This window comes from Pleurodeles waltl, chromosome 3_1, assembly GCF_031143425.1.
Source record: "Pleurodeles waltl isolate 20211129_DDA chromosome 3_1, aPleWal1.hap1.20221129, whole genome shotgun sequence".
In the NCBI taxonomy this organism is placed as follows: domain Eukaryota; kingdom Metazoa; phylum Chordata; class Amphibia; order Caudata; family Salamandridae; genus Pleurodeles; species Pleurodeles waltl.
The window spans coordinates 229,806,600-229,831,955 of NC_090440.1; the positions used below are offsets into that span (position 1 = coordinate 229,806,600).

A 25,356-nucleotide genomic window follows, 5' to 3' on the forward strand; every position below is an offset into this window, starting at 1 on the left:
GAGAAAGATCCAAGGGATCAATTGACGAGTCCTCTAACCTGGCTGATTCAGCTAGATCGAAAATTCTTGCCAGAGGGCCCACCACGTCCAGGAGCTTGTCCTGGCACGTGGTCCAGGCCCTATCCACTCCTTTGCGAGGATCCTTACCGAATTTAGTAAAGAAAGTAATAAGAGAGTCATCGATAGTAGGTGTTGCAGTAATATTAGAATTTAAAGACGGTCTGGGGCATTCAGATTTCAACTTGGATCTTGTCTGTTTATCCAGAGGGAGACGTAAGCGTAAAGCAATGTAATCTCCTACATGGTCCAAAGAGAGCCATTCCGTCGAGTTCGGGTGGTGTATGAGAGATGGGTCGAACATAGGAACACCCTCCGAGTCGACAACACTAGAAGAGGGACCAGCAACCGAAATTTTTCTACGCTTAGGGGAAGGGGAGGAAGGAGAAAAAATATCCTCAGGAGTATCGGACTGAGATAAATCGTCCATGTCCTCGTCATCTGTGTCCAAAATTTTTGATATCACAATCTTTTTTGGCGCAATGATATGTTTTGATTTTTCTTTGCATTTGGATTGAGATGTCGTATTTTTGGAAGGAATCCCCTCCTTAGAAGGAGGCCTGGGAGGAACCAAGTCCTCAGTCTGGTGTGAGGAAGCCTCACCTCCTGTTTGTGCGACTTTATTCGATTTAGAAGAGAAAAGTTTTCGTTTTCTGCTTTCCCCCGCAGAATGGGCCATAGATTTGGACACCATGGACATAACAGAGTTTTCAATATTCTTAGACATTTTGTCCATAGAAGCCTTCATAGCTTGCTTGACAGAGGACTGGATAAACTTATTAAGATCCTGTGTAAAGGATCCCTCATCCTCCTCAGAGGCAGACCTGGAAGGGGAACTCCCCAACTCCATAGCAGAAAAAGGCAGTATGCCAAAACCCAAATAAATAATTCAAACGAATATTGTGAGCAAAAGAGCTCTCACAGCAATGGTAATGAAAGGGTTAAACGAATTAGAAGGAGCAACACGCTCCCAGGACTGAAAATGGCGCCTCCCCTGGGCGGGGACTAAACGCTGCAAAACCGAGAAAGAATGAAGCAACCGCTGAGGAGCGGTCGGATTATACGAGGCGCGCTAAGGAGAAGTGAAGAGTCTGGCCGCTGTCCGTGCCGAAACGAACAGAAGAGCTGCCACCGGCCCACCAGGAGTCAGTAAGTTATTCTGAAGCGACGCGCGAAGAAACGCGCTGAGGCAACACGGAAAGGAGCGCGATAGAACGCTCGAAACGGCGCGCGGCACCACAACGGTTGGAGCCCGAGTTGGGGGGGGGGGGGGAAACAAAGGTTAATAAAGCGAGAAATAATAGCCGCGAAGCGGCAAGAAACTAGGCGAAAACCACCGTCAGGCTGATAACAACAAAATACATATTCACAAAAGATAAATAACAATAAAACGCTATAAACAAAGCATTAAGTAACGAGAAAACCAAATAGAGTACTTATCTTGACTGCGAGCAGCAAGAAAAGAGGGCTGCTTGCAGTCAAGGGTGCTCTCTATGGTTTATGGCCCGTTCCTATTGGTCCGACTTTAGTTATTGTTTTGCTCCCATTGGTTAGTCCAATCCTGGACTTCTTGGGAGTTGTAGTTTCTTGACTGCTGCTGTTAAAATTAAAGCATGAAAAGAACGCATAATAGAGCCTCCGGTCTTGTCATAAAATTAATCTTACCATACTAATGCAAACTGCTGTTATATGTGGATGGGACAGGGATTATTGTACGGCTTGCACCTAAGTCGTCTGGATCTGCAAATCGCTTACAGGGCTGCCCGCTGGAGGTACAAAATACCCGAAGGCAGAATTATGACTGCAAAATGCAGCAACCTGGCGGGTTCCAAATTAGGAAACTCGATAATGTTTCAAGGCTCTAAGTGGTCTTCACCCCCAACCAGCGCCCACCTTGCTCAATACTCTATTATGTGGGTTTTAGTGACAGGACACCTTTGGTGACAGCGTGCTGTATAAGAATTTAGATCTAATCAGATCTGTTTGTGATCCAGAAGTAATGTGCAGATCTTCTGCGTGCCCTCTGTCTATACTTCTGCACGATTCTGGGTATGTGCAGGTGAAGCTTTTAATGCTGTTCATGTTCTGTGTGGAAGAAAAGCTTGCATTGTTGCTGCCCAATGTTTATCTGTAATGTGGAGTGTGGAGAACTGATACTGCCCATGCTGTACCTGTTCTATGTGCATGAAGCAAGCTTGCACCAATGCTAGGGGAAGCGTGTGTTGATGCTTCCCATGCTGTACCTGCTCTATGTGCATGAAGTGAGCTTGCACTACTGCAGAGGGAAGCGTGTGGCGATGCTGCTCAGGCGGTACCTGCTCTATGAGCATGAAGCAAGCTTGCTCCAATGCTAGGTGGAGCATGTGTTAATGCTTCCCATTCTGTATCTGCTCTATGAGCATGAAGTGAGCTTGCACTACTGCAGAGGGAAGCGTGTGGCGATGCTGCTCATGCGGTACCTGCTCTATGAGCATGAAGCAAGCTTGCTCCAATGCTAGGTGGAGCATGTGTTAATGCTTCCCATTCTGTATCTGCTCTATGAGCATGAAGTGAGCTTGCACTACTGCAGAGGGAAGCGTGTGGCGATGCTGCTCATGCGGTACCTGCTCTAAGAGCATGAAGCAAGCTTGCACCAATGCTAAGGGAAGCGTGTGTTGATGCTTCCCATGCTTTCCTGTTCTGTGTCCGTGAGGTGAGCTTGTACTACTGCAGAGGGAAGCGTGTGGCAAAGCTGCTCATGCAGTACCTGCTCAATAAGCATGAGCAAGCTTGCACCAATGCTAGGGGAACCGTGTGTTGATGCTTCCAATGCTGTCCTGTTCTGTGTCTGTGAGGTGAGCTTGTACTACTGCAGAGGGAAGCGTGTGGCGATGCTGCTCATGCGGTACCTGCTCAATGAGCATGAAGCAAGCTTGCTCCAATGCTAGGGGAAGCGTGTGTTGATGCTTCCCATGCTGTACCTGCTCTATGTGCATGAAGTGAGCTTGTACTACTGTAGAGGGAAGCGTGTGGCGATGCTGCTCATGCGGTACCTGCTCTATGAGCATGAAGCAAGCTTGCTCCAATGCTAGGGGAAGCGTGTGTTGATGCTTCCCATGCTGTACCTGCTCTATGAACATGAAGTGAGCTTGCACTACTGCAGAGGGAAGGGTGTGGCGATGCTGCTCATGCGGTACCTGCTCAATAAGCATGAGCAAGCTTGCTCCAATGCTAGGGGAACCGTGTGTTGATGCTTCCCATGCTGTCCTGTTCTGTGTCCGTGAGGTGAGCTTGTACTACTGCAGAGGGAAGCGTGTGGCGATGCTGCTCATGCGGTACCTGCTCAATGAGCATGAAGTGAGTTTGCACTACTGCAGAGGGAAGTACGTGGTGATGCTGCTCATCCTCTGTGTGCATGGAGATTGTACTAATACCGGAGTGAGCGTGCTTTGATGATGCCATTGCCGTACATGGTCTATGTAATTGTTCTCTGTCCATGAGTGAGCTTGCACCACTGCTGGGGGAAGCACGCACTGATGCTGCTCATGCTGTACTTGTTCTAAGTGCGTAAGGTAGGACTGCACTAATTCTGACCATCTGCACCTTTAATTTTTTTATACATATTAATAAAGTCTGTAGTATGTTACACCTATGCTGTTGTGTAATGTGGGGAAAGCATGAATGTCTGCTGCCTGAACTTTTTAAGTTGGCCAACCAGCTTCTTGAGTTGGTCAGCAGATTAGTGACGCTTGTGTTAATACATCCTGCTCTGTGTCCAAGGGGCACGTACACTAATGCCACCCCTTTCTGAGCTTGCTTGACTGTTCATATGGAATATTGCCGTGCCTGTGCTCGTTGTGTGGCAGTTGTCTATGTATGTGTACATCCCTCACGCTCTTGCTGGTGCATACACGTGTTCTTTGTGTGTGAAGGATGCTAGCACTGCTGCTGAATGTGCAATATCTGAAACCCACATGTGTGTGCAACCTCTCTGACGCCCCAACGTTCTCCCCAAAAATACAATTCTTTCCAGTAGCCATATCTACCTCAACCCCGGCCCCGCCTGCTTACCTGAACACTGGAGCGTCCACCTTCTCTGCTGCTGGACGTTGATTCTGCCGGTTTACACTGCAAACCCCTCCTCACCTGCTCGGCACCGCTCGGACTTCACAAGCAAAGGGGCTTCTATGGAACATTCTCCCCTGGCACACAAGTACAAAGGAGTATTCACCGTGGCAGTGTTCACTCCATACAGCCCCTCTCAGGCTAGGGTGCTGTAGTAGATGTGAAGTAGTGTGCCTATGTTGAGGCATGTATGGGAGTAGTACAGGGGCTGGTGGATTATTTAGGGAACAGGCCTCGAAGGGGACTGTGACGTGTGAAGACTGTCATGTTATCTGCTCCAAGGGACTGAGTGATGTCCAGATATTTTGGGAATGAATGGTGCGTGGGGAGGTTGTTTGAACTTCATATTATTTTCAGAAAGGGTTGTACGGGGCTATGTGGAGGACATATTATTTTGGGGACTGCGCCGGGGGTAGATTGCTGAGGGAATGGACTGCAAGGGTCTGTGATCGACGATTGTTTAGGGCAAGGTCTGTGGTGAGGTGCAGGTTACTTAGGGGTTCAGCATTAGGAGCTGTGCGAGGAGCAGGTTACTTCTGTGAATGGGCTGCAAGGGTCTGTGATGAGCCAATGTTTTGGAGAATAGTCAACAGCAGGGGCTTGATGCTCAGGTTATTGGGGTGAATACTTTCTAGGGTGGTGTTGATGCTCTGTGTATTTCAAGGGAATGCACTGCACAGTACGTGACATGTCGATTATTTGGGAAAATGCGCTGGTGTGGATTCGCGTATGATGCGTATTATTTTGGCTCAAGGAGCGGTAGATTGGATTGTGAAATGCATATGATTACTAGTTCGTGGTAGACGACAATAAAATCGGGGATTATGCGCACACCCTCCCTAGATCTCCCAAGCCTGCCCCTGGCACGTTTGAAGTTGTTTCCTCATCCCCATCACCCCAGCATCAAAGAGTGCTCTACCACACGACTCTCCCGGCCCTGGAGGGGAGGATGCAGCCTGGTTGCCATGGCAGCCCGACCTTGCCCGCTCCCCCGTCCACCACCCTTCTACCACGTCGTAATTGCCGCCCAGAGCCCGTTGCCGCCCCCGCCGCCATCCCTTCCAGCCCATTGGCCGCCCGTTCCTCGTTATGCAAATGAGTCGCACGCCTAGCCGGAGAGGGGCAGCAGGCTGACGTCAGCAGGCCCGGGAGCAGCTGCTGGAGACATAGAAGAAAGAGCGGAAGAAGGAAAGAGGGACGCGGGTGAGGCAGGAGGGAGGGAAGGGCGGGCCGACGGGAAGCCGCGAGGGAGCCGTCCACGCCGGGCGGTGCTGAACATGGCCACGGTGGCCAACGGAGAGCTCGCGCACTTCAGCACCGCGGCCAGCTCCCCGCGCCGGCCGGGCACCATCCCCATGAAGGACCAGGATGCCATCAAGCTCTTCGTGGGGCAGATCCCGCGCAACCTGGAGGAGAAGGACCTGAAGCCGCTCTTCGAGGAGTTCGGCAAGATCTACGAGCTCACCGTGCTGAAGGACAGGTTCACCGGCATGCACAAAGGTGGGTGTTCCCGCATCACCTGCACGCCCGCCTCGCCCTCCCTCGCCCCTCCGTTCTGCAGAGGGCACGAGAAACAAAGGAGGGGGCAGCGGGGAGGACGCACCGGACTATCCCTGAACTCCAGGGGGTCTCCCAACCCCGCTTGGTAATGCTGATTCCCCCTCTCCGTGGATACAGATGCACCCTTAAACCTGCAAATTATACACCTCTCCCTGAAATGTGCATAACCTCCCTCACATATCCCGTTAAAGGAAATATGGCGCACGAAACATATTTTAAGTTGAATTAATTTATATTATTACTTCAATAATAAATACTCCACCACTGAGGTCTCCAGGAAATGAGCTGTTCACTGCGCTCCTAGGAGAACGGGCGTATTCTGCGCGCCTGGAATGATATGGTACCCAAACTGGCGATCTTTCAGCTGTTAGAATGTCTCAGCAAAAAAGTACTTATTTTAAGTCGAAATAATCTTTTTCTCAAACGCTGTAGTGAGCGCGTAGATATTTGTTCCGCCCCATTGATTTTTTTTTATCGCAACCGGGTCTCTATACCCTGCATGTGTTATAGGTACTTAGGTGAGTCGGTTTACTTAATAGTAGGCACATCACGTTTTTAATGCAGCTTCTTATGTTGTGAGTGTGTCTGTTTGCACGCGCGTTTTTCTGATATGGAAACTGATACGTCGATTTTCTCACTCACACACACATTTTGATAAATTGGTAAGATAGGATAAAACATAAGTTTCGAGTTTACACAGCGGACATCTTAGCAGCCCCTAGACTGGATATGTTTTTAAAGAAACATTTCTAAACACTTTTTATCCCACAGGATGCAGGTGTGCAGACTGGGATCCTGTCAGAAAGGATGAGGCCTTGTGCAGATCGACCTTTTAGACAATGATTAGCACCCCTGGGTCCTCCAGACTCCGATGGCAGCTGGGGACGTCACGTGCTGATCAAGTGACCCTGGGCACCTCTCAGCCAGCATTGCTGCTGCCACACCGGGGGTCTAAGTGACGTCGAAGAGTGGGAGGGTGGGATGTTTGCTTGATTCACCCAGGGTATGTGTGGCAGTGATAATATAAAGCACCCCTCTGTGCGTTCATATGTGCAACGCATGCTAGTGTACCGAGCCATGTTTGTGCATGTGTCTGATTACTAAAAACACGTTTTTATGTTGCTGCTAACAGGCGCTAATAGTGCTGCTGATTGGTCATTAAACAGCAGACCCTGGGATTAAGGGGTTCAATCCGTGTGTTGACATACCATCTCAGTGCACCGACGTGTACGTCGGCACGTTAACTAGGCAATGGGTCTAGGTGTGGAATGTAGGTGTGTGTATGTGCACCTTGGGTGTGTCTAAATGTGCGTGTGAATGAGAAGCGCTGTAGTGACAATCATGCTGACATTTTACCTCAAAAGATTCAAGTCACCACCCCTTTTAACGCAGTTGTGTGATGTGGATACATTGCTTTATCGCAATTTGCCTCAGTCCATACCTGCGCATTTGGACTCCATAGAGGCAATTCACTTCATTCGTATGTAATGTGCTTGAGTGTGCATATTGTGAATCTGTATAATGCAAAACATATGCAGTTGCAAGTTAAGGCCTAGCCCACAGCACGCATGACGATGCAAGATGACCTGACATTTCATTGGGCCTCTATGTTTGAATTCGAAAACTTTTGCTGCTTAGTGCTGTGATTTTAATATTTTAGAGACAGTTTGTGAAATCACGTCTTTTAACAATAGGCAACATGTGCAATGAATCAGAAGCTGCCGAGGGGGCAGCACAGCTGATTTCCCTCGTCTTCTCTGCACAGTATGTTGTCTTCCCATAAAGACACAGCTGCTGCTACAGTGTTTCCATTGAATTTTCAAGGCTCTCTTTGTAAAGATGGTGCAGTCCTTCAGTGGTGACTAAAGCTGAATGTTCTCATTCAAATGGAGACATCCTAACAATAAGGTCAAACGAATTCTATTTTGTGGCAGCTTTTATATAGCGCTCCATTCTCCTGACGGGGCTCGAAAGCACGCAACCGCTGCTTTTTTTTTAACATGTTGTAATCTATTGTGGGATTTAGCCAAATTTATCTCACGCCCATCACTTTCATTGATTCCTGGGCCTGCCTTTCAAAAATCCCCTGATGTTGGTGGGAAATGCTTTACGTTTGTCCCGCCTTGAGGCTGGTTTGTTACTGCCTTGGAGACTAACCCTGTTACATGGATTATTGCACGATCAGCCGTGCATGGTCGTATGTTGTTTCTTCCTCTTCCTCATTTTCAGGCATCTTGCTGTTTCTTTGCGACGTCTGAGTGGTCTTTTTTTTTTTTTGCAGTTTTATGTAGCTCAAACTAGACACATAGGTATTGGAGCATTTTGTTTATTTATTTTGCAGTTTTATGAAGCACAAACTCGATGCATAGGTATTACAGCATTTTACATGAGCATGGGTTACATTACACAAGAACACATTCAGTTTTGGTAGCAAGAAGACATTAAGGCCCTCATTATAACCCTGGCGGACAGCGGTATTTTGGAGAAAGGTACTGCCAACAGGCTGGCGGTACCTTTCCCCAAAATATGACATTGGCGGTTTGGCTCAAGCCAAACTGCCAATGTACCACTCTGTCCACCAGGGTGGTAACAGCCGCCGGGCTGGAGACTTCAGTCTCCAGCTTGGCAGCTGTCACTGTTCCACCCACGGGATTATGACCCCTCCTACAGCCATGGTTTTCGTGGCTTTCTTACTGCCACAAAAACTATGGTGGTAGGCACTATTGGTGCCAGGGAATTCCTTCCCTGACACTGATAGGGGTCTCCCCCACTCTCCTCCCCCTCTCCAGAATCTTCCCCCACCTCCCCTCACCCTCCTGGCCCCCCCACGACATGCACGCACATTCACACACCAACATACACATACATACACACACTCATACCCACATTCACCCACACATGCATACATACATTCACACACACATCCACACCCACCGACATATATACAAGCATACACGCATTCACACAACACATCATACACGCACACTCACACCCATTCATGCACACACGCATTCCACACGCCACACACCCGCATGCACACACACGGATGCATACACCCACAACCCCACACACACACACACACACACACAACGCCCCCTCCCCTGTTGGAGCACCCAACTTACCTGCTTGCAGGGCTCCTCAGGTAGGAGACGGGGTGTGGCCCTGCTGCCAGCAGCAGCGTCTGCCAGCAGAACACTGCCAGGCCGTATCATGGATCATGATACGGTCTGCGGTGGTCTACTGGCGTGGCGCTGCTGCTGGCAGCAGCGCCACCTTACTGCCGTCCGCCGCCATGACTGTAGCCAGATTTCTGCCAGACTTCTGGCGGAATTCCAGCTATGGTCATAATATGGCAGACGGTAGGTAGCCGCGGCGACGGTGTTTTTTGCGGCCGTCGCCGCGGTGGTAGGCGGTCATTACTGCCATTGACATAATGAGGGCCTAAGTGATTTGCCCAGAATCACAAGATGTTGAGCTGGCGCTGAGACTTGAACCTTGTTGCCCAGCTCCAAAGTCGGCAGCTTTGGCCCGTAAGCCACATCCTCTCCCCTAGGGTTCTTTGTCTGGTGTTTGTAGGGGCAGTCTGTGAATAACTCATTTTGTTTTATATAGCGCTTGGTAACACAGGTTCTGCCATTTCATACCACTGCAAACCAGGTGCCATTCTTAACAAAATCACTATAATTAATTTGCACCGACCTTGCAGAGATGAACAGGTAAACAATCTATGTCAGGATTGTAATCTGTGAAATTCTATTTCTGTCAAGACCTCTGCAGTAGGTACATTAATCAACTGACTTGAGAAGAGCTTAACACTAGGCGACAGTATCTGCTCTTGATAACCTTTGGAGGGTCACCAACCATTCACATATGTTGGTTCAGGCAAGAAGATGTCGAAAGGTGTAGTCTTCAAAATGGTGGAAAAGGAGTCGTGACCCGAGACACAAGCACTTCATGGCCTCAAACTTGATAGCAAAAAACATCACATCTAGCCTTTAGATGTAAATTGAGCCTCTTCAAATAGAGTTCAGCTAGTAGAGGCAGCCATTTTCCTAACCGTGTAGCACAAAGAAGCTAACACAAGGGTGCCACAGTGAGAGGAGCAGCGTATCATAGGGCACAAAAGTGGAGCAAACTCCATCACTTCCTCCTACCAGAATTCACCGGTGTCATGGCTTTGACAGTCCCCTTACAGCTACTGCGACCTTGCAGATGCCACTTCCGGAAGCTCTGCCTAAACAGTGCTCAAATAGCACGCTTCCTATCTGAAGAGCCCCCACCTTGAATACCCCCCACAATCATTGTCACAGGTGCAGAGCGCTTCCCCATCACCATCTGGACTCCTGTGTATAATATCACAGCCAGTCTGTAGGACTAAGACAAAACACTCCCAAGATGGCAGCCTTGTTGTGTCCTCTCTTCGGCAGCAACTGGCCTAGGAGGGTTGCTGTGGCACCTGGCATACATCCATTGCACTCCAAACCAAAACACATAGGTAAAAGACATTGCCATTTACAATGCCAATAGCTCTAACTCTCACAAATGTGACACCTACTGCATTGCAAATGCTTGTTAGTGTATAGTTGGACGTTTGTAGGTTAATAGTGTGGCCTTTGTAAGAAGCATTGGACTTGGTGTATAATGTTCACGGAAATGCTTCATACATGTCGCAGTGCACATGCAGCAGCCTTTAAGAATGATTTGGTGCAGGAATGTGTGAGAACATACATGTTCATGCACCGTGATACATGTCATTTCAAGGCATAAAGCAATTAGAAAGAAATCTTTTTAGCACTTATTCTAGAAAAAATCATTAGATACGTAGTGCAGATAGACCTGAATGTGGGCAGACCACAAGGGCAGTTCACCCATATCTTGAAGATGTGCACACATAAAGGTGGGGGTGGGGTTAAAGGAAGAGACATTAAAATGAACAGAGTTCAGGTCCTCTTGTTAGAACCTAGGCACATGTTCTGGCAGCGTGCTGCACCAAAGAGTGCGTTCTCACAAAAAGACATCTGAAATGGCTTGTGTAATGAGTTCGAAGCATATGTGGTGAGTACTTTGACCATGACTAGCCATGTAACAGAAAGGCCCTGTGTGCCGACCACCCTGCTGAATAGCTGATCAGAATGAAGAAGATGGTAAGATACATATTAGAACATAAGAATGCTGAGAGCTCCACTGAAGAAGAAGAAGTAGCTCTGGGCCTTTAATGGCTGGTATGAGCCTTCTGCTACACCATTCCAATGTTTGTTTTTCTGTTTCTCACTTTTTAATTAGGAACATTCTACCCCTCGAGAGTGGAATGTTCTAATAGCTTTATAACCTTTCTGCTTTGGGCTACACCGGTTGTTCCAGACCACCTACATTTCCATTCATAAACTGCAATGATTACACATTAAAGATTTACATGTGGTACATGCCCAGAGATCATGGATGACTGGCTCTAGACTCACCGCAATCCTGATGAAAGAGCATAATGACTTTAAAATCTTGACTCTGATCCACAGAGCCTGTGAGAGAAAAACCTGATATATGTACAAAGCTGGACCCACAATTATCACCCCTCTGGGGTTTCATGCCCTAGTCACATATTGATTCCAGGCTTCCTCAAACAAAACAATTTTCAGGCAGAGCTGTACTGGTGAAGAACATTCGACTGAAGGTTTATAGCGCACTGCATTCTTTCATATGTCATTGAAAAACCTGCAGGCAGGCATTCAGCACTAGAACCTTTGTTGGTAGAGTAGGTCCTGCTTTTTAGTTTTTCCATTAATGGTGATCTGGTGCTGCATATGGTGACTTGAAAACATTAGCTTCTAACAAAGACTGTCCAATCTGAATGGCCGAGGCCTGCAGTAGCAAGGGTTTCTTTCAAAGTCTGAAAGATTTTTTTCACTTTTATATCTTATATAAATTAAATGTTCTTACTCAAAAGTTGGGAGCTGACACACTCTTTGGAATCCCTGCATAATTATATAATGAAAATGTGCTAAACTGGTGCATTTCTGAGGATTTGGGGAGAGGATAGCCTTGACCGAGAAATAACCTATATTGAAATCTTTTGGTACTTTTTTAAATATCCTAAGAACTTCAGTTGTCGGTTCAAAGAACTGCATTTTTCGAGTTTTGCATGCCATTTGCTAAGTTGTAGCTCTGTTGATCTTTCTTTTACACATTTTCTATTGTTGATACAAGTGCAGTGGATTTGTCATACTCCTCTTAGATACAACTTGGCATAGACAGAGAATGAGCGAGGTTCATGTAATAATACTTTTGATAAGATTTTTTTAAAGTGACAATGTCTTATGCGAAACCCATAGTGTACTGTGAATACCCATGGGTGACGTAAAATAGGAGTGTGATAAATCGATATATCACATCATATTTTTCCTACAGGGCTATAGCCTAGTCACTCGGAAAACATCTAAAAATGAGTGCTTTTTTGGGAAGCAAAGACAAGGTGGTTCTCAATCTCGTGGCTTTTGTTGGTTTAGCGAGAGTGCCTAAAACGAATAAACATTGCTTACATTTGTGGAACTGCTCTTGTGTACATTGAATAATGTCTATTGTTCAGCAGACCAACTGGTTGCACGTTGTTACTCAAGTATTTCAGAATCACTTGAAAGCCAAATGCTTCCTTTATTTCCGATGTTATTTCCTTGACATGACTTATCCAACAGAACATATGTGACCTAATATAAAAAATACTAGACTAAAGGTACTCCTGTTGTCGCTTTGTATGTGTTCATGTGTATACCTGAGATAGTATATAGCCTTGACCCCATGGTGCTCAAGCCGTAGGATGTTACCACACATGCCTTTACCATGCTGGGCCACAAAGGGCTTTTTTTGGTACCACTTAATACTTTACCATGCAGGCAAGTATTTTTAAAGTGATATATTGGTTAAGTAATCTAAATAAGGAGGATTTAAAGTTTGGAGTAGGAAGGATTTTTAAGGATTTTGTGGGTTCAGGAATAGGAAAGATACGGTTTACCGCACCTCCTTATAAATGCAAATGGCTGTCCAGGGGTAGGCACACTAGATTCCTTTCAGATCACCCAGGCAGGGACCTGTCATACAGATCTACTCCTCGCAGCTACCAAATATAAATTAGAAAGGTACTATCACAAGTGAATAGCACATTCCTTAGTTTCAATGACAATTATATCTACCTAGTAATTTGAGTAACCTTTGCTGCCTTAGATTAAAAATTGTGAACTATGTATTTTTCATCCAGAAGAGGTTCCTTTCAGATGCTCTTGCTCATGGGATATCCTGTATTTATGTTGGTTAGGAGAGCCACTCCATTTTAGAACTATGGCTCTGGAAAGAGCATGCGTTCCATTTCAGTGCATCCTAATTTGACTCTCTGCTGCCTGGAGGCAACAGTTCTTGAGTACTAGACATTTGACAATGGGACTCTTTCCACCAAAACCCTGAACTACATGTAGTCAGCAGCAGACCTGGCCTGTCTTGATCATCCTTTCTCTTATCAGTGTTCTGAACACATGAAGCAAAATATTGCATTTCTCATCAGAAGAGCATGAGGGTTGAGGTAGTATGCAGGTTTCAGACCACAGTGGATTAAAAAAAATCACCATACAAAAAAGGGAAAAAATCTATAAATTGCAGTATTTCAGATCAAATTGCTTGTAGATGACCACAGCCAAATCTCCTAGAAGATTCAGTAAACTCAGGGGGAGTTTCACTAGTTATACAGATGATTTGTCTGGTCTGTCACCAGGGTCCACCACTAGACACCCAGCTAAACCCACCAACCGGCAAGTTACTTCCATGACCGGGAAATCTGCCTTTGGTAATCCTGACCTATATCTAGGTTCAGCTTTATCACTTGTGCCATTACAATTGACTTCATGAATCTGCAGGCAGCTTCTATCCTATGGTCTCCTTCTGCACACCTACTGTGGAGAGAATGGAAAAGGTCCAGTTGCCCTGATAACAGCGAGGAGGGACAATAGGATAACTACCTAAAAGCCCTCTAGTGAGTGAGGACTGTGTGCTTGATAGGCAACACTGCACACCTCGAGGAGGGGAAAGGGTTGCTTGAGGGGTCCTTTACTAACCATTCAGGCCCACTGGGGTCCCTCAGAAATCGTAGAACCATGTCCTCCGAGACTAGTTTGGTTATTGTGGAGGGGGCAGGCTCTCAAAGTCAAAGTCCTCTACAAATAACCTCTTCACCTGCATCCCCTGCCCCCACAGATGTGTTCAGCAGAAGTGTCTCTGGAGCCTCATAGCCTCCCCACTTTACTTGTGTGACTATGATGCCCCTAAAGCATAATTGTTATTAGGGCTCCCGGTTTTATGGTATTGTTTTTTTAAAAATTTCCATCTGTATTTATCAATATTATCTTATTGGTATTTATCCATATTTATTTTGTGTTTTGAGAAAAAATGAAACCATAAGATGGTATATTTTCATATTTATGTCAAGCTTTGGTTTAGGCTTACCGTCCAGACCAGAGGGAGATGGAGTGCAACCTCAGTTCTTGCAGGTCCGGGTCTGGCCGAGGTAGGGGCGACCCTTTCTGGTAGCCACGGTGCTGTTGACAGTGGACACCAATACAGTCCATGCCTTCCAGAAGGAGTGCCTGAGGAAAAACCCCAAAGGGAAAAACCTTCAGATGGGAAGTCCCTGGAAGAAGGAAGACACAAGAAAAAATCAAAGTCTTGAATCAGGACTAATGCAAGAAAAAACAGGAAAAAACAAGAGAAGAAAAACTGGAAATCGGAGAGAAAAACAGCAGGAGCGTAATCACCACAGAGAAGTGTTGCAACGCAAGGAGAAAGGAAATCAAGGCCCTTATATACCCCTAAACAGGAAGCAAGAAACAGGAAAAGGAAAGACTGCCATCTTGAATTGGGGAAAGAGTAATAGGACAGATAGGAAAAAACGCCACAGGAAGAAAGGAATAGATGCATTCAGGGAACCAGAGGAGAGAAAAGTATGATGGGATAGCCAAAGATGGCTTCCCCCAGGAAGAGAAGGAGAAAAGAAGAACCAAGAAGACGCCAGGTAAGAAAGAGCCCGGGGGGGGGTGCCCAAGGACCTAACTGAAGTCTGTACACCATGCAAAATGCGTGGCGAGGACAGAAACCCAATTTAGGGCTCCGTCCTCGCCGCAGTGGCAAGGACAATCTGCAGCCGAAAAAAAGGAGCGCGGTGGGCCCCGCAGCACGGAAATCGGACCTCAGCTCCCTCCGCAACCCAATCCAACTGCGCCACCGGGAGGCGCGGAGCAACAATTTATTTAATTCTTAGATATGCATTTGTATGTGGATGCTTGTTGTTTTTTTAGTAAATTAAGCAGCCACATCTACCAAAACACTACACTCACAGGTGCATATTAGCGTAGTACTACAAATGTATGTGAACATATGCTTGTTCTAACTATTTTCAGGGCTCGCCTCGTACACAGGCTCATATAGCCAGCCAGACCCTGGCTCGGCTCTCCCCGTTGATTGGTTGGCTCGACCACCTATATTACATAGTCTAGGATCTAGTTAGAAGTGAATAGCATTATTTCATGTATTTAAAAAAAAAAAAAATGAATGATTTGTGTTCTAACCTCAGGGCAGTTTCCAAAATATTCAGAGGAATAAATAGCAATACATGCTAATACACATGGGAAAATCTAAAAACACAGAAAAAATGGAAAGGATGATTATTTTTAAAAAAGTGAAGAGGTAAAAATAAATTAAAGGAAGACAACCTAAATAAAATGGGGTATGATATTATACCTCACTGATTATCATACTCAGTCACTGCAAAAACGAACAAAATGCTTGCTTACTTTCTTAAGCTTTAAATGGTTAAAAACACTCATCATGTTTTACTGGAACACTTTGTTTCTGGGTAAATCCTGACATCTTCACTACTAACCTCTGCCATGAAAAGTATATGCCTTTGAGCCTCTGGAGAGCCAGTGTGATGGCAGGCTGGGCTGGATCAGAGAGGTGCAGAAATGAACAAATGAATGGAGAATTAGCTCTACCTTGTTGAAGTAAGGTGGGGGCACATGGAAGAAGAGGTGAGGAATAAGGTTGGTCCAAATGTAACAATGTCAGAGAGCGGTTTTTAGGGAGTGTAGTTAATGACTTGATGAGGAAAGAGTTCCTAGGAGATGGTTGAGGTAGGTTGTCAACAAGGAGGATGACAGGATTTAATAATATAGACAATAATGTACCTCTTAACTAAAATTGCGACTTTAATTGTCATGTCAGAATTCTGGAATATCATTCAAGGTACTCTTAAGATGTTTTAATCACAGCGCTCAATATGTGAATTTTTATTTCTTGAAAAGGGAAGTTTTAAATGCATACGTATTAAAAATTAGGATGAAGCATTAAAGTGCTACTAACCAACTCCATGCGTTTCCAGATCTGTCCTGCAAAAGTTCCATTGCTTCTCGTCGGATAGATCACAAGTGGTCACTCTGCCTCCCATGCACCCTACAGATATGAAGCTGAGCTGCAGACTTCCATAGGGCTCTCACCCTTCTCATGTGCTTTTCAATATTTATGTTGGACTCCCGGGCAAACTGGAAACATGTTTTGGCTTTCAGACATACTGATAGGCTCACAGAATGTATTTGATCCTTCGAATCCTTCAACACCATTGGTAGTCTGTGAGATTGTTTGAGAGCAAATCAGGGGTTAAGTTCTACTAGTTAGGCAGCTACTCTACTGGCGGGACCTGAAACGTTGCCTGGATGCAGGTCTTTGTGAAAAGGAGCCGGGTTCTTGTCCATGTCATGTGTCCTGTTTTATTCAACCGTGAAATTCAGAAGGTTTATTTGAAAGGCTTTATGTGGCTTATGGATGGGGCCTGTATGATGTGCAGAGTTACTGGAATTATGTGAATCTTTGGCTGTGGCATTTTACGCATACTTATGAAATTGCAGCATTTGCGACGTAATCCATCATCTGCTGCATAGTTTGCAGATTTTACCAAAAAATGTGTTTCGAGCTGAAACAGATGAAGAGCTACTAAAACACAGTGACATGTGTTGCTGCATAGGGGAAGGCCCTTTACAAAACTAGAGTTGTCACCTTTCAACTGCCTTTTGTTGTATTTGAGTGTCAAACTGTTTCTAATGTGGTGAAACGTTTGACCAGACAGTGGTAAAATGTGTAAAAAAAGACAAAATAATGCAATAACAATGTCACAAAATGTGCTGAAATTGCATAATTTGCCTTATCGAGCTGAACAATTTAAACAACCCTGTTGTATAATTTGGTTTTCCCTGTCACAAAATTCCATTAGCCCTGGTGATGACTCATATAGAGTATTGCAACTCAAGACTATTTTGGTCTTCCAGCTAATATCTTTAATAAACTGTAGAAGCTTCGGAAGCTAGCTGTGTGCCTGTCTATGACCGGAGGGGCAGAGATCACGTCTCAGCAGCTTGTTAAGTCTTGCACTGGTTGCCTGTGAAGGATGAATACAAATGAAGACTCACTGCTTGATCCATGGGGCGTTCAGTGAGACTGGCCCTGACTTCCTGTTCAATCTGATATCTCATTATGCTACATTCCTCAGAGCTAGGAATGTACTTCTTCCTATGGTCCCATGTTTCAGTCGGGCCAGAGCAACTAACCGCAGAGAGTGCTGGACTGCAACTGTGGATGCCCTTTCAGTCCCCCTCTGCTGCCTGTCAGACGTTTGCTAGTTAAAGAAAAAGTCTCAAACATTTTCATTATGCTAGTTTCGTATTTGTGTGTTTCTACTCCTAACTCCAAGGTACATCCTAAAAAAGTACATGCACAATGCATGTGTGCCTTAATAAGGGTGGATTATTGTGCCTATGTGCTTTCCCTAAAGAAATATGAAACTCCCTGTCCCTACGAACCTGGAAGGTCTACATGCTATTGCTTTTCCAACCTATTTAATGCTGATTAGTTCCTCTTGGTCTATCCTCAGTAGTCTTCTTCGTTAGAATGCAATACGCAAGATCTTATTCTGAACAAAGACAAATCAAGATTGATGATGTATATGCATATTGTTTGTATGCACACATTTACAAGTATATGGACTGCAGGTGAAGGGATATTACGCGTACAATCTAAAAACAAGTGACATATACCAGTTACGAGATGTTTCCCAGTGATAATGTACATAACACGGTTGCAGAAACACTGGGCAAAACGGCAATGAGATGACAATTAACAGATGTCTTGATTATACAGGAGTGTAATGTAACAGTCCTATGCAGTAGTATTAAATAGAGAAGTTGTTCTCGAAGACTCATACCTGAATCTAAGTTTCACCTTAGTTACTTTAAATCGATAACCGAGATCACAGCCTCACTGACCATTACTGGGCACCCTTGAAGTTGTTTTAGATGCAGAGTCTACACAGTAGTATGACTGACCAGTTTCAGATGCCCTGAAGATAATTATAGGTGATAAAATTCCATTACATGATCTACATGGTATCACATATACCAACAATCTTGTCCTGTTCTCCTAAAGCGCTTAATTACCCAAATGGTGTCGATATATACCCAAAATGTGCTATCATATACTTTTGGATCGATCCAGTACCTTTAAATACTGTTGAGGTATATTCCAAGAACCACATTACGGGTCTAGGGTGGTTCGTTCTGTTTTAAATCATGTCATTTTACACCTAAGTAGCTCTATAATGAAGCCTAAATATTAAAAATATACAGATAATATTGTTAAGGTACAGCCTTTTTCCTACCTACATTTGCTGTGACATCATGTATTAACTGTCAAGGTAATGGTAGAATCGCCCCTTGTTATATAATTGCTGCATGAAGGCCTAGTAATGATTAGTTGCATTACAGCCTTTCTTGTCAATATAATATTGAAGTGAGGGCACCCATTATCGATTAGTGGTAGTGGCTTGTCATGTCATATAATGGGACATGAGTGATTTTATGTATTGTGCTAAGCACAGCATGGGAGAACTTTGGCTATGTAGCTCAACACAACCAATGAGATTCTAGGATTTTAGGATTTGCATCATACCTATAATGTTTCTTCAACTTAAGTTTCTTTGGGAATTTCTGAGATTGTCTAAATAATATTTAGAAGTGACTGATCTTTTGTGTCTTACCACAATCTTGTTTAATTTGGGATAGTTCTACGTGTTTTAAAACTAATTGCACTTATATACTTTATGCAGGCCATTGCCACTGGCCCAAGTACCCATCAGACACAGCCTTAGCCCAGACTCAGCAGCTACTCAAAACATGATGTATCCACAATCCCAAAACCATGTCCAAGTACCTGATGGTCACAGCCTTTGGCTCTACTCAATGGGTCTTGCATGCAGGGTATAATCTGTGATCAAGCTCTGTGTGCATTATCTTCACCCCCAATACTGGCCTTACATTGTGCCAAGTACCTAGCATGCCCCCAATACTTACTCAACACGGCCTCTGGCTTCGTCCTGCGGGAGCTGAACACAGTGAGTGACCATCGACCATGTCCTTTGGTCTTTCCCCCATCTACGGTACAAACTGCAGATGGTCCTCGGGTGCATTTTTGTGTGTCCTAATTATCATTAATTCCTTTTCAAGTCGAGCATAGTAGCGTGCGAGTGCTGCTCTTTTCGACCTACTGTAATCTATTCTGTGGGCTTTAACTACGCCCATCTCACGCCCATCACTTTCATTTGTTCCTGGGCCTGTCTTTCAAAATTCGTAGGGAAATGCTTTATGTTTGTCCCGCCTTGAGGCTGCTTTGTTACCACCTTGGAGACTGACACTATTACATGGATTAGTGCATGATCAGCAAGATACCTGAGTGTGGCACACTATTTTTTTCTTTTGCCTCGTTGCTTCCCACTGCGTGGCCACACATTGTTTCTTCCTCGTCTGTGTTTTGGGCATGCTTCTGTTTCTTTTTTATTTATTTCACATGTATTTCATATTTTTTTAAAAGGTTTATAGAGAGCAAATTCAATCAGAGAAGTTTCATATAGTGCGAACTTGACTGGAGGCACGCTTTACATAACAGTGAAGTTTCATATAGCGTGAACTCGATCTAAGGAGCGCTTTACATGATTATCATAAGTTTAGCAGTTGCAAATATACAAACTGGAGCAGTTACGACTGTAAAAAACACAGAAATCCTCAACGTGGCTCTCCTGGCACAGCGGGAGAGCCCATACTGCAACACTCACTGCACTCGGGGAAACTCGCCCCATAATGCTCTGCAGACATTTCTTTTACAAACCTTTTTGTGCCCATAACTCAGCCTGTGGTGGTCTTAGGACAATAGAACCACCATCACTGCGTCCCCACACTAGGTTGTGGGGTGGCCAAATTAGTAACCTTTCCCACCATTCAATGTCTTTTAAAGCTCTCTCATGGCTGGAACCTTTGTTTTACAGCTGCGAGTAGCTTGTATTTTAAGGGCTTCCTTTGTAATAGTATTGCAGTAGGGCTATTAGGCCTCAAAATGTGCAAGACACTGCACCCTTTAGGGGCTACATATATAATGATACTGCATTATTTTCTGTCAATCTGTTTTCCTATCGTTAGGCCTTTTAGGGGCTGGCTATATGGTTACATGACCATGTTTTTTACAAATGCTATTTTTGTTATGGTGTCCTCTAGGGACTGTTCTGAGCATTATAGTCAAGATATTACAATATTCGCTGCGCTTGGGGAAACTCGCCCTCTAATGCTTTGCGGGGCATTTCATTGTAAAATGTTTTTGCTGATAACTCAGCCTGTGACGGTCCTCGGACAATAGGACCACATTCAGAACGTTCCAAGTGACACTCTCTTCCTGTCTAGGTCATCTCTAAATAATAACCTCTCCCACCATTCAATCTCTTTTAAAGCTCTTTCATGGCTAGAACTTTTGCTTTACAGCAGAGAGTAGTTTGTATTTTAAGGGCCGTCTTTGTCATAGTATTGCAGTAGGCTGCTAGGCCTCAAAATGTGTAAGGCACTACGCCCTCTAGGGGCTACATATATGATTACACTGCATTACTTTCTGCTATTCTGTTTTCAAGTCGCTGTGCTCTCTAGGGGCTGAAAATTTGGTTATATGATCATGTTTCTTACAAATGCTATTTTTATTAAGGTGTCCTCTAGAGGCTGATCTGGGCATGACAGTCAAGACACTACAATATTTGCTGCACTTGGAAACTCACTCCATAATTGTTTGCGGGCCATTTCTTTTACAAAACATTTTTTCCCATAACACACCGCACAATGTGCTATTTCTGACTCAGTCATCCCTGTCTCCCCGCACTAGATTGGGGGGACCCCAAAATAATAATATAAAACAATAAAATAAATAATGGCAATATTCATTTTTTTTGCTGCAGACAGAGGAAGAAGGTAAATGGCTTTCGTTATATGCAGGGCCACTAGACGTTTGTGGCAGAGAGGACAACATTATGCACATGGTTGACCACTTTACATGGCAAGAAAAGTCAGTTATGCATTTACAACTGTGCACATGTGAGACCTATTGCATTGCAAATGCTTGTTTACCTTCCTAAAAAAATGAAGCTTTGGAGACCACCCCCGCATCTATTGCCACCTTCACCACTAACAACTTTCAAAATAAAACTTGAGAGCACATATTGTGGTTCTGGGGAATTAGTGCAGATTTGTCATAAAGGACCATAATTATAAGCAATACAGAAATGTTTTTTTATTTGACTGCATTCAGTACCAGTGTTTACCAGTACCTTCTGCCACTGGCTACATGATATTGCATTGTGTGCAGTGCATATTAGTACCAGCACAGTGTTTGTTTAGGAATAAAGGCTAACGTTGCATTATTGTAAGCTTAACTTTAGTTTGCCGTGAAAGAAGAACATCTTTTTTCTAGGAACCTGTGGCTGATAGGAGCCATTTTATATGACTGAGAATTGAACTTTCCATCCATCTTGAGTTCGTCCTAGCCCTCCTTGAGAGTGGGGTGTGACAACACTGCCGTTTAATGTCCCAGTTCCAGGTCAAGGTCCCTGCAGCATTACACACTGGCTGGCAAGTGCAATGTTTTGCTCTGAAGAGCTAAACAGATTTACAGTCCTTTCGTAAAAGTAAGAAGCCTGCAAATAGAACTTCAGACACTTTTGCCCTTAAAAAACCCAGAAAAACAAAGAACGGATTTCCTCCAAATGTGAAAAGGTGCACAAAGACAGCTCTGCACGCATGTATGGTTTGGTGTCATTGTCTTCAGAATCATCGTCTGTAGTCCAACCCAAAACTCCCCCTGGAAGTTAAAATGTACAGGTCATGTTTTGTGACTATGCGTATAACTTTATCTTCCCTCTTTATTGATCAGTTGTACTAGTAAATATACCTTTAACATATATGGATTACTCAAATCCCACATTACTACATTAGTACAATCAAAGTAACTTGAAAAATCACTGATTCCTGCTTCACGAATTCCCTGTCACAGTAAGTCAGACTCAGATTGGCTTTAATGCCGCCCTGACATTTTTCCAGTGGACTTCAGCTAGGAAGCTGCTTTGACTGCTGGATGTACTGCCATGACCCAAACATGAAAGCCCCCGTACCCTGTTTAGGTTGTGGTTTCTTGCACTGTAAGGCTGATTTGAAAAATTTTACCAGGGTTGATTTTGGTTCCTAGGTCAGCTCTGCTGTCACTTTACTTTGAAAAAAAAAGGGACTATATTCGCATGTCATTGAGGGAGTTACAGAATGTGAATGGGTACAGAGGAAGATCGGAGTGTGTGTTTTATAGAGTGAATGAGACTGAGTATGCACATTAGAATGGACACCAGCACAGGCTCCCAAGCTATCCTGGCGCTCCTTACATGCTAAATATAGCATGTCAGCAGCGTCAGGATTGGTCTGAGCGGTAGTAACTGCCGCTCAGACACATGCCTGGGGTCTATGCTGTTTCTCCAGCCCGGCTGTGTATGCAGCCGGGTTGGAGAAACCTAAGTGCACATGCGTGTTTGGCCTGGTTGGAGAAATCTAAGTACGCATGTGTGTTTGGCCGGCCTCAGACGGCCAGCCAAACACACATGGGCACTTAGTGCACTCTCCCTTTCTCCCCCCTTCAAACCTCCTGTGGCCCAGCCCTGCCCCGCCCCTCTCTGCACCTGCTGACTGAGCCAGCAGATGAAAGATTATGATGAAAAATAAAACAACAGCAAGCTATTGTTTTATTTTTATCTGCTGGCCCAGCCGGGAGTGGGGGGGGGGGGGGTGATGCCCCTGCACCACTGCAGAGGAGTCTCCCCTCCCAGGTAGAAATAAAAACAAAATTATGTTCTCAATATTCGCTGTGTTAAAAGACTTTTTATATTATTACAGCATCCAAAATGAAGTTAAGTTTGTGGTGCAATCAATTTACACACTTTCCTTGTTGTAAAAACCACATACACAGTTGGACATCTCTTTGCTTTCACCATTACACTTGAAGAAGCAGCTGCAAAAAACCACTATTTGCATTTAATATCACTGCAGAGTTTATGTTCAGACACCAGCAAGTGAATATACACAACATACATGCTGTGAGAAATAATGCATTCCGGGATTGTAAATGTGATGCCGGTGGTTGTCTGTGTTTCCATGAGTGAAGGTCTGGCCCTTACCTTTATACTCACCATCTCTCCATGCGTTGAATAAAGACGCACTGGGTCGTAGCCCATTTTGTCTCCCAAGGACTGGGGTGGTGGTGTCAATGCCTTAACTGCTTAGCATGTTATCTTGAAACCATGCATAATAGTGGCCTATTCTTGACATATACTAGTCTGTCTTGTCAAGATTCTGACTGTCCCCGTTAAGTAGTAGCAAGAATTTTAGGGGTTGACTCAAAAGGATAAAGAGTAGTTTGTCTCCAGTAACAGTGGGTCTTAGGAGTAACTGGTCTGCTGAAGGGAAGTGATGAAGCTCAGACAGAAGGAGTGGTCCAGAGATTTTAATGCCTACTTAGGAGCAATTGATGGTTCAGATTCAAAGCTAATAACAAAACAATGGGTACCCTGTTCCAAATAAGAGTAAGAGGGAAACCTACATATTTAGGAGCAAGAGCCCTCACACATCCAATCGGATGTCATGCTTCATCATCGGGGATGCTCCTCGTCAGACCGGTTCTGCAATGTCTGACGGGCTCCCCGCAAGGGGGATCTTTGCCAGAGATCTTTAATAGTGCCTGCTGTGGTAGAATATACTAATAGGTGATACCTACACGCAGACACTAAGGGCCTGATTACAACTTTGGAGGAGGTGTTAATCTGTCCCAAAAGTGACGGTAAAGTGACGGATATACCACCAGCCGTATTACGAGTCCATTATATCCTATGGAACTTGTAATACGGCTGGTGGTATATCCGTCACTTTACCATCACTTTTGGGACGGATTAACACCTCCTCCAAAGTTGTAATCAGGCCCTAAGTGAGCAGGAGAGGGAAATCTAAAATTGGCTCTAAACCTCAACAAACATCATCATTTTTATTCAGCTAGTAAAAGGAATAGGCCCAGGTTAAAAACAAAACGAAAGTGATGGTTGAGAAATCTTGCTCAGTCACTTTCTAAGTAAGTAAGAGGATGGAAATTATCACAAAACCTCTAACCGTGGGTCGGATTCAAAGCTGACTGGAGACGGGTATTTTTTTTAGCATTCACTTGATTTGGTGGGTCAAAAGATGTTTAAGCGTTTAGCTACATTTACCCCAGATGCTGGCAATGAGGAGTTGGATGAGCACCAAGAAGATCCTGGAAAAACATTTTTCGAAACCACCCAATTTGGTTGTAAGAAGACCTATGTTTTTCTCTTGGAAGCAGCAACCTATAGAGGCCGAAGATATGTATGTTGCTTCATTGAGAGTTTTGACAGTAAAGTTCAAGCTTTAACATTTTAATGAACAACTAATAAAGGGCCAGTTAGTCACAAGATGTTTCAAAAAGAGAATGCAAGAAAGACTATTGACATGTAAAAACCCATCCTTAGAAGAAGCATTGAAAATCACCAACAGTATTGAAAAAATCAATAGTCTGCAAAGCAATTGAACAGCTCTCAAGAGGAAACTATATGCATAGTAAAAAAACAGCAAACATACTAATGACAGAGATTGTTTGTCAAAGAAAAGAAACAGTCTGTCTGAAGGAATCTGTTTAAGATGTGGATGCAATGCTCATTACATTTCTATCAAACTATGTCCTACAAAAAAAGAGTGCATGAGGTGTGGTATGGTTGGACATTCTGGTAGGGGGTGCCATACATCCCAAAGTATGGGAAGAATTAATATATTTACTTAGTGCTAAGAGGATTAAAGTTTGAGTGTTAGGTGTACAATCCTGTACTGTGTGTGAAGGTGCATGAGCAAGATTCACAGATGTCAAGTGATCCCATTGAGAGTTGTTTTGTGGGTGATGTGGTTGTTTCCTTGATAAAGGATTCAGGTTCTAAAATCACCCTAATTTCTTTTGACTATGTGAATGAGAACGGTTCAGAATACATTTTTACTCCATCTGATATACATCCTGGTGCATAGAATGGGTTTAAAATTGATCTAGAAGGTTATGCCGAGATTATAATAGAATTCAGGGGAAGGGCAGTGCAGGGAAAGGTGTACATGTCTATGGAATGGACCAGATATGTTGTTCCGGCATTACCAGGGATGCTTG

At 44.4% G+C, this 25,356-nt stretch overlaps 1 protein-coding gene across 7 annotated transcripts in view; it reads left to right on the forward strand.

Annotated features, from left to right (window-relative positions):
* Positions 1-5,302: 5,302 nt before the first annotated feature.
* CELF6 (CUGBP Elav-like family member 6) overlaps positions 5,303-25,356 on the forward strand; it is a 435,439-nt gene continuing 415,385 nt past the window's right edge. For 3 of the 7 annotated variants that reach the window (XM_069222258.1, XM_069222260.1, XM_069222262.1), the window contains exon 1: positions 5,305-5,661. In XM_069222258.1, the coding sequence (XP_069078359.1) occupies positions 5,439-5,661 (223 nt within the window). In that variant the 5' untranslated portion in view covers positions 5,305-5,438. Of the gene's footprint in view, positions 5,662-25,356 lie in introns of all 7 variants that reach the window. The other 4 variants (XM_069222259.1, XM_069222261.1, XM_069222263.1 and 1 more) reach the window with 2 other exon arrangements.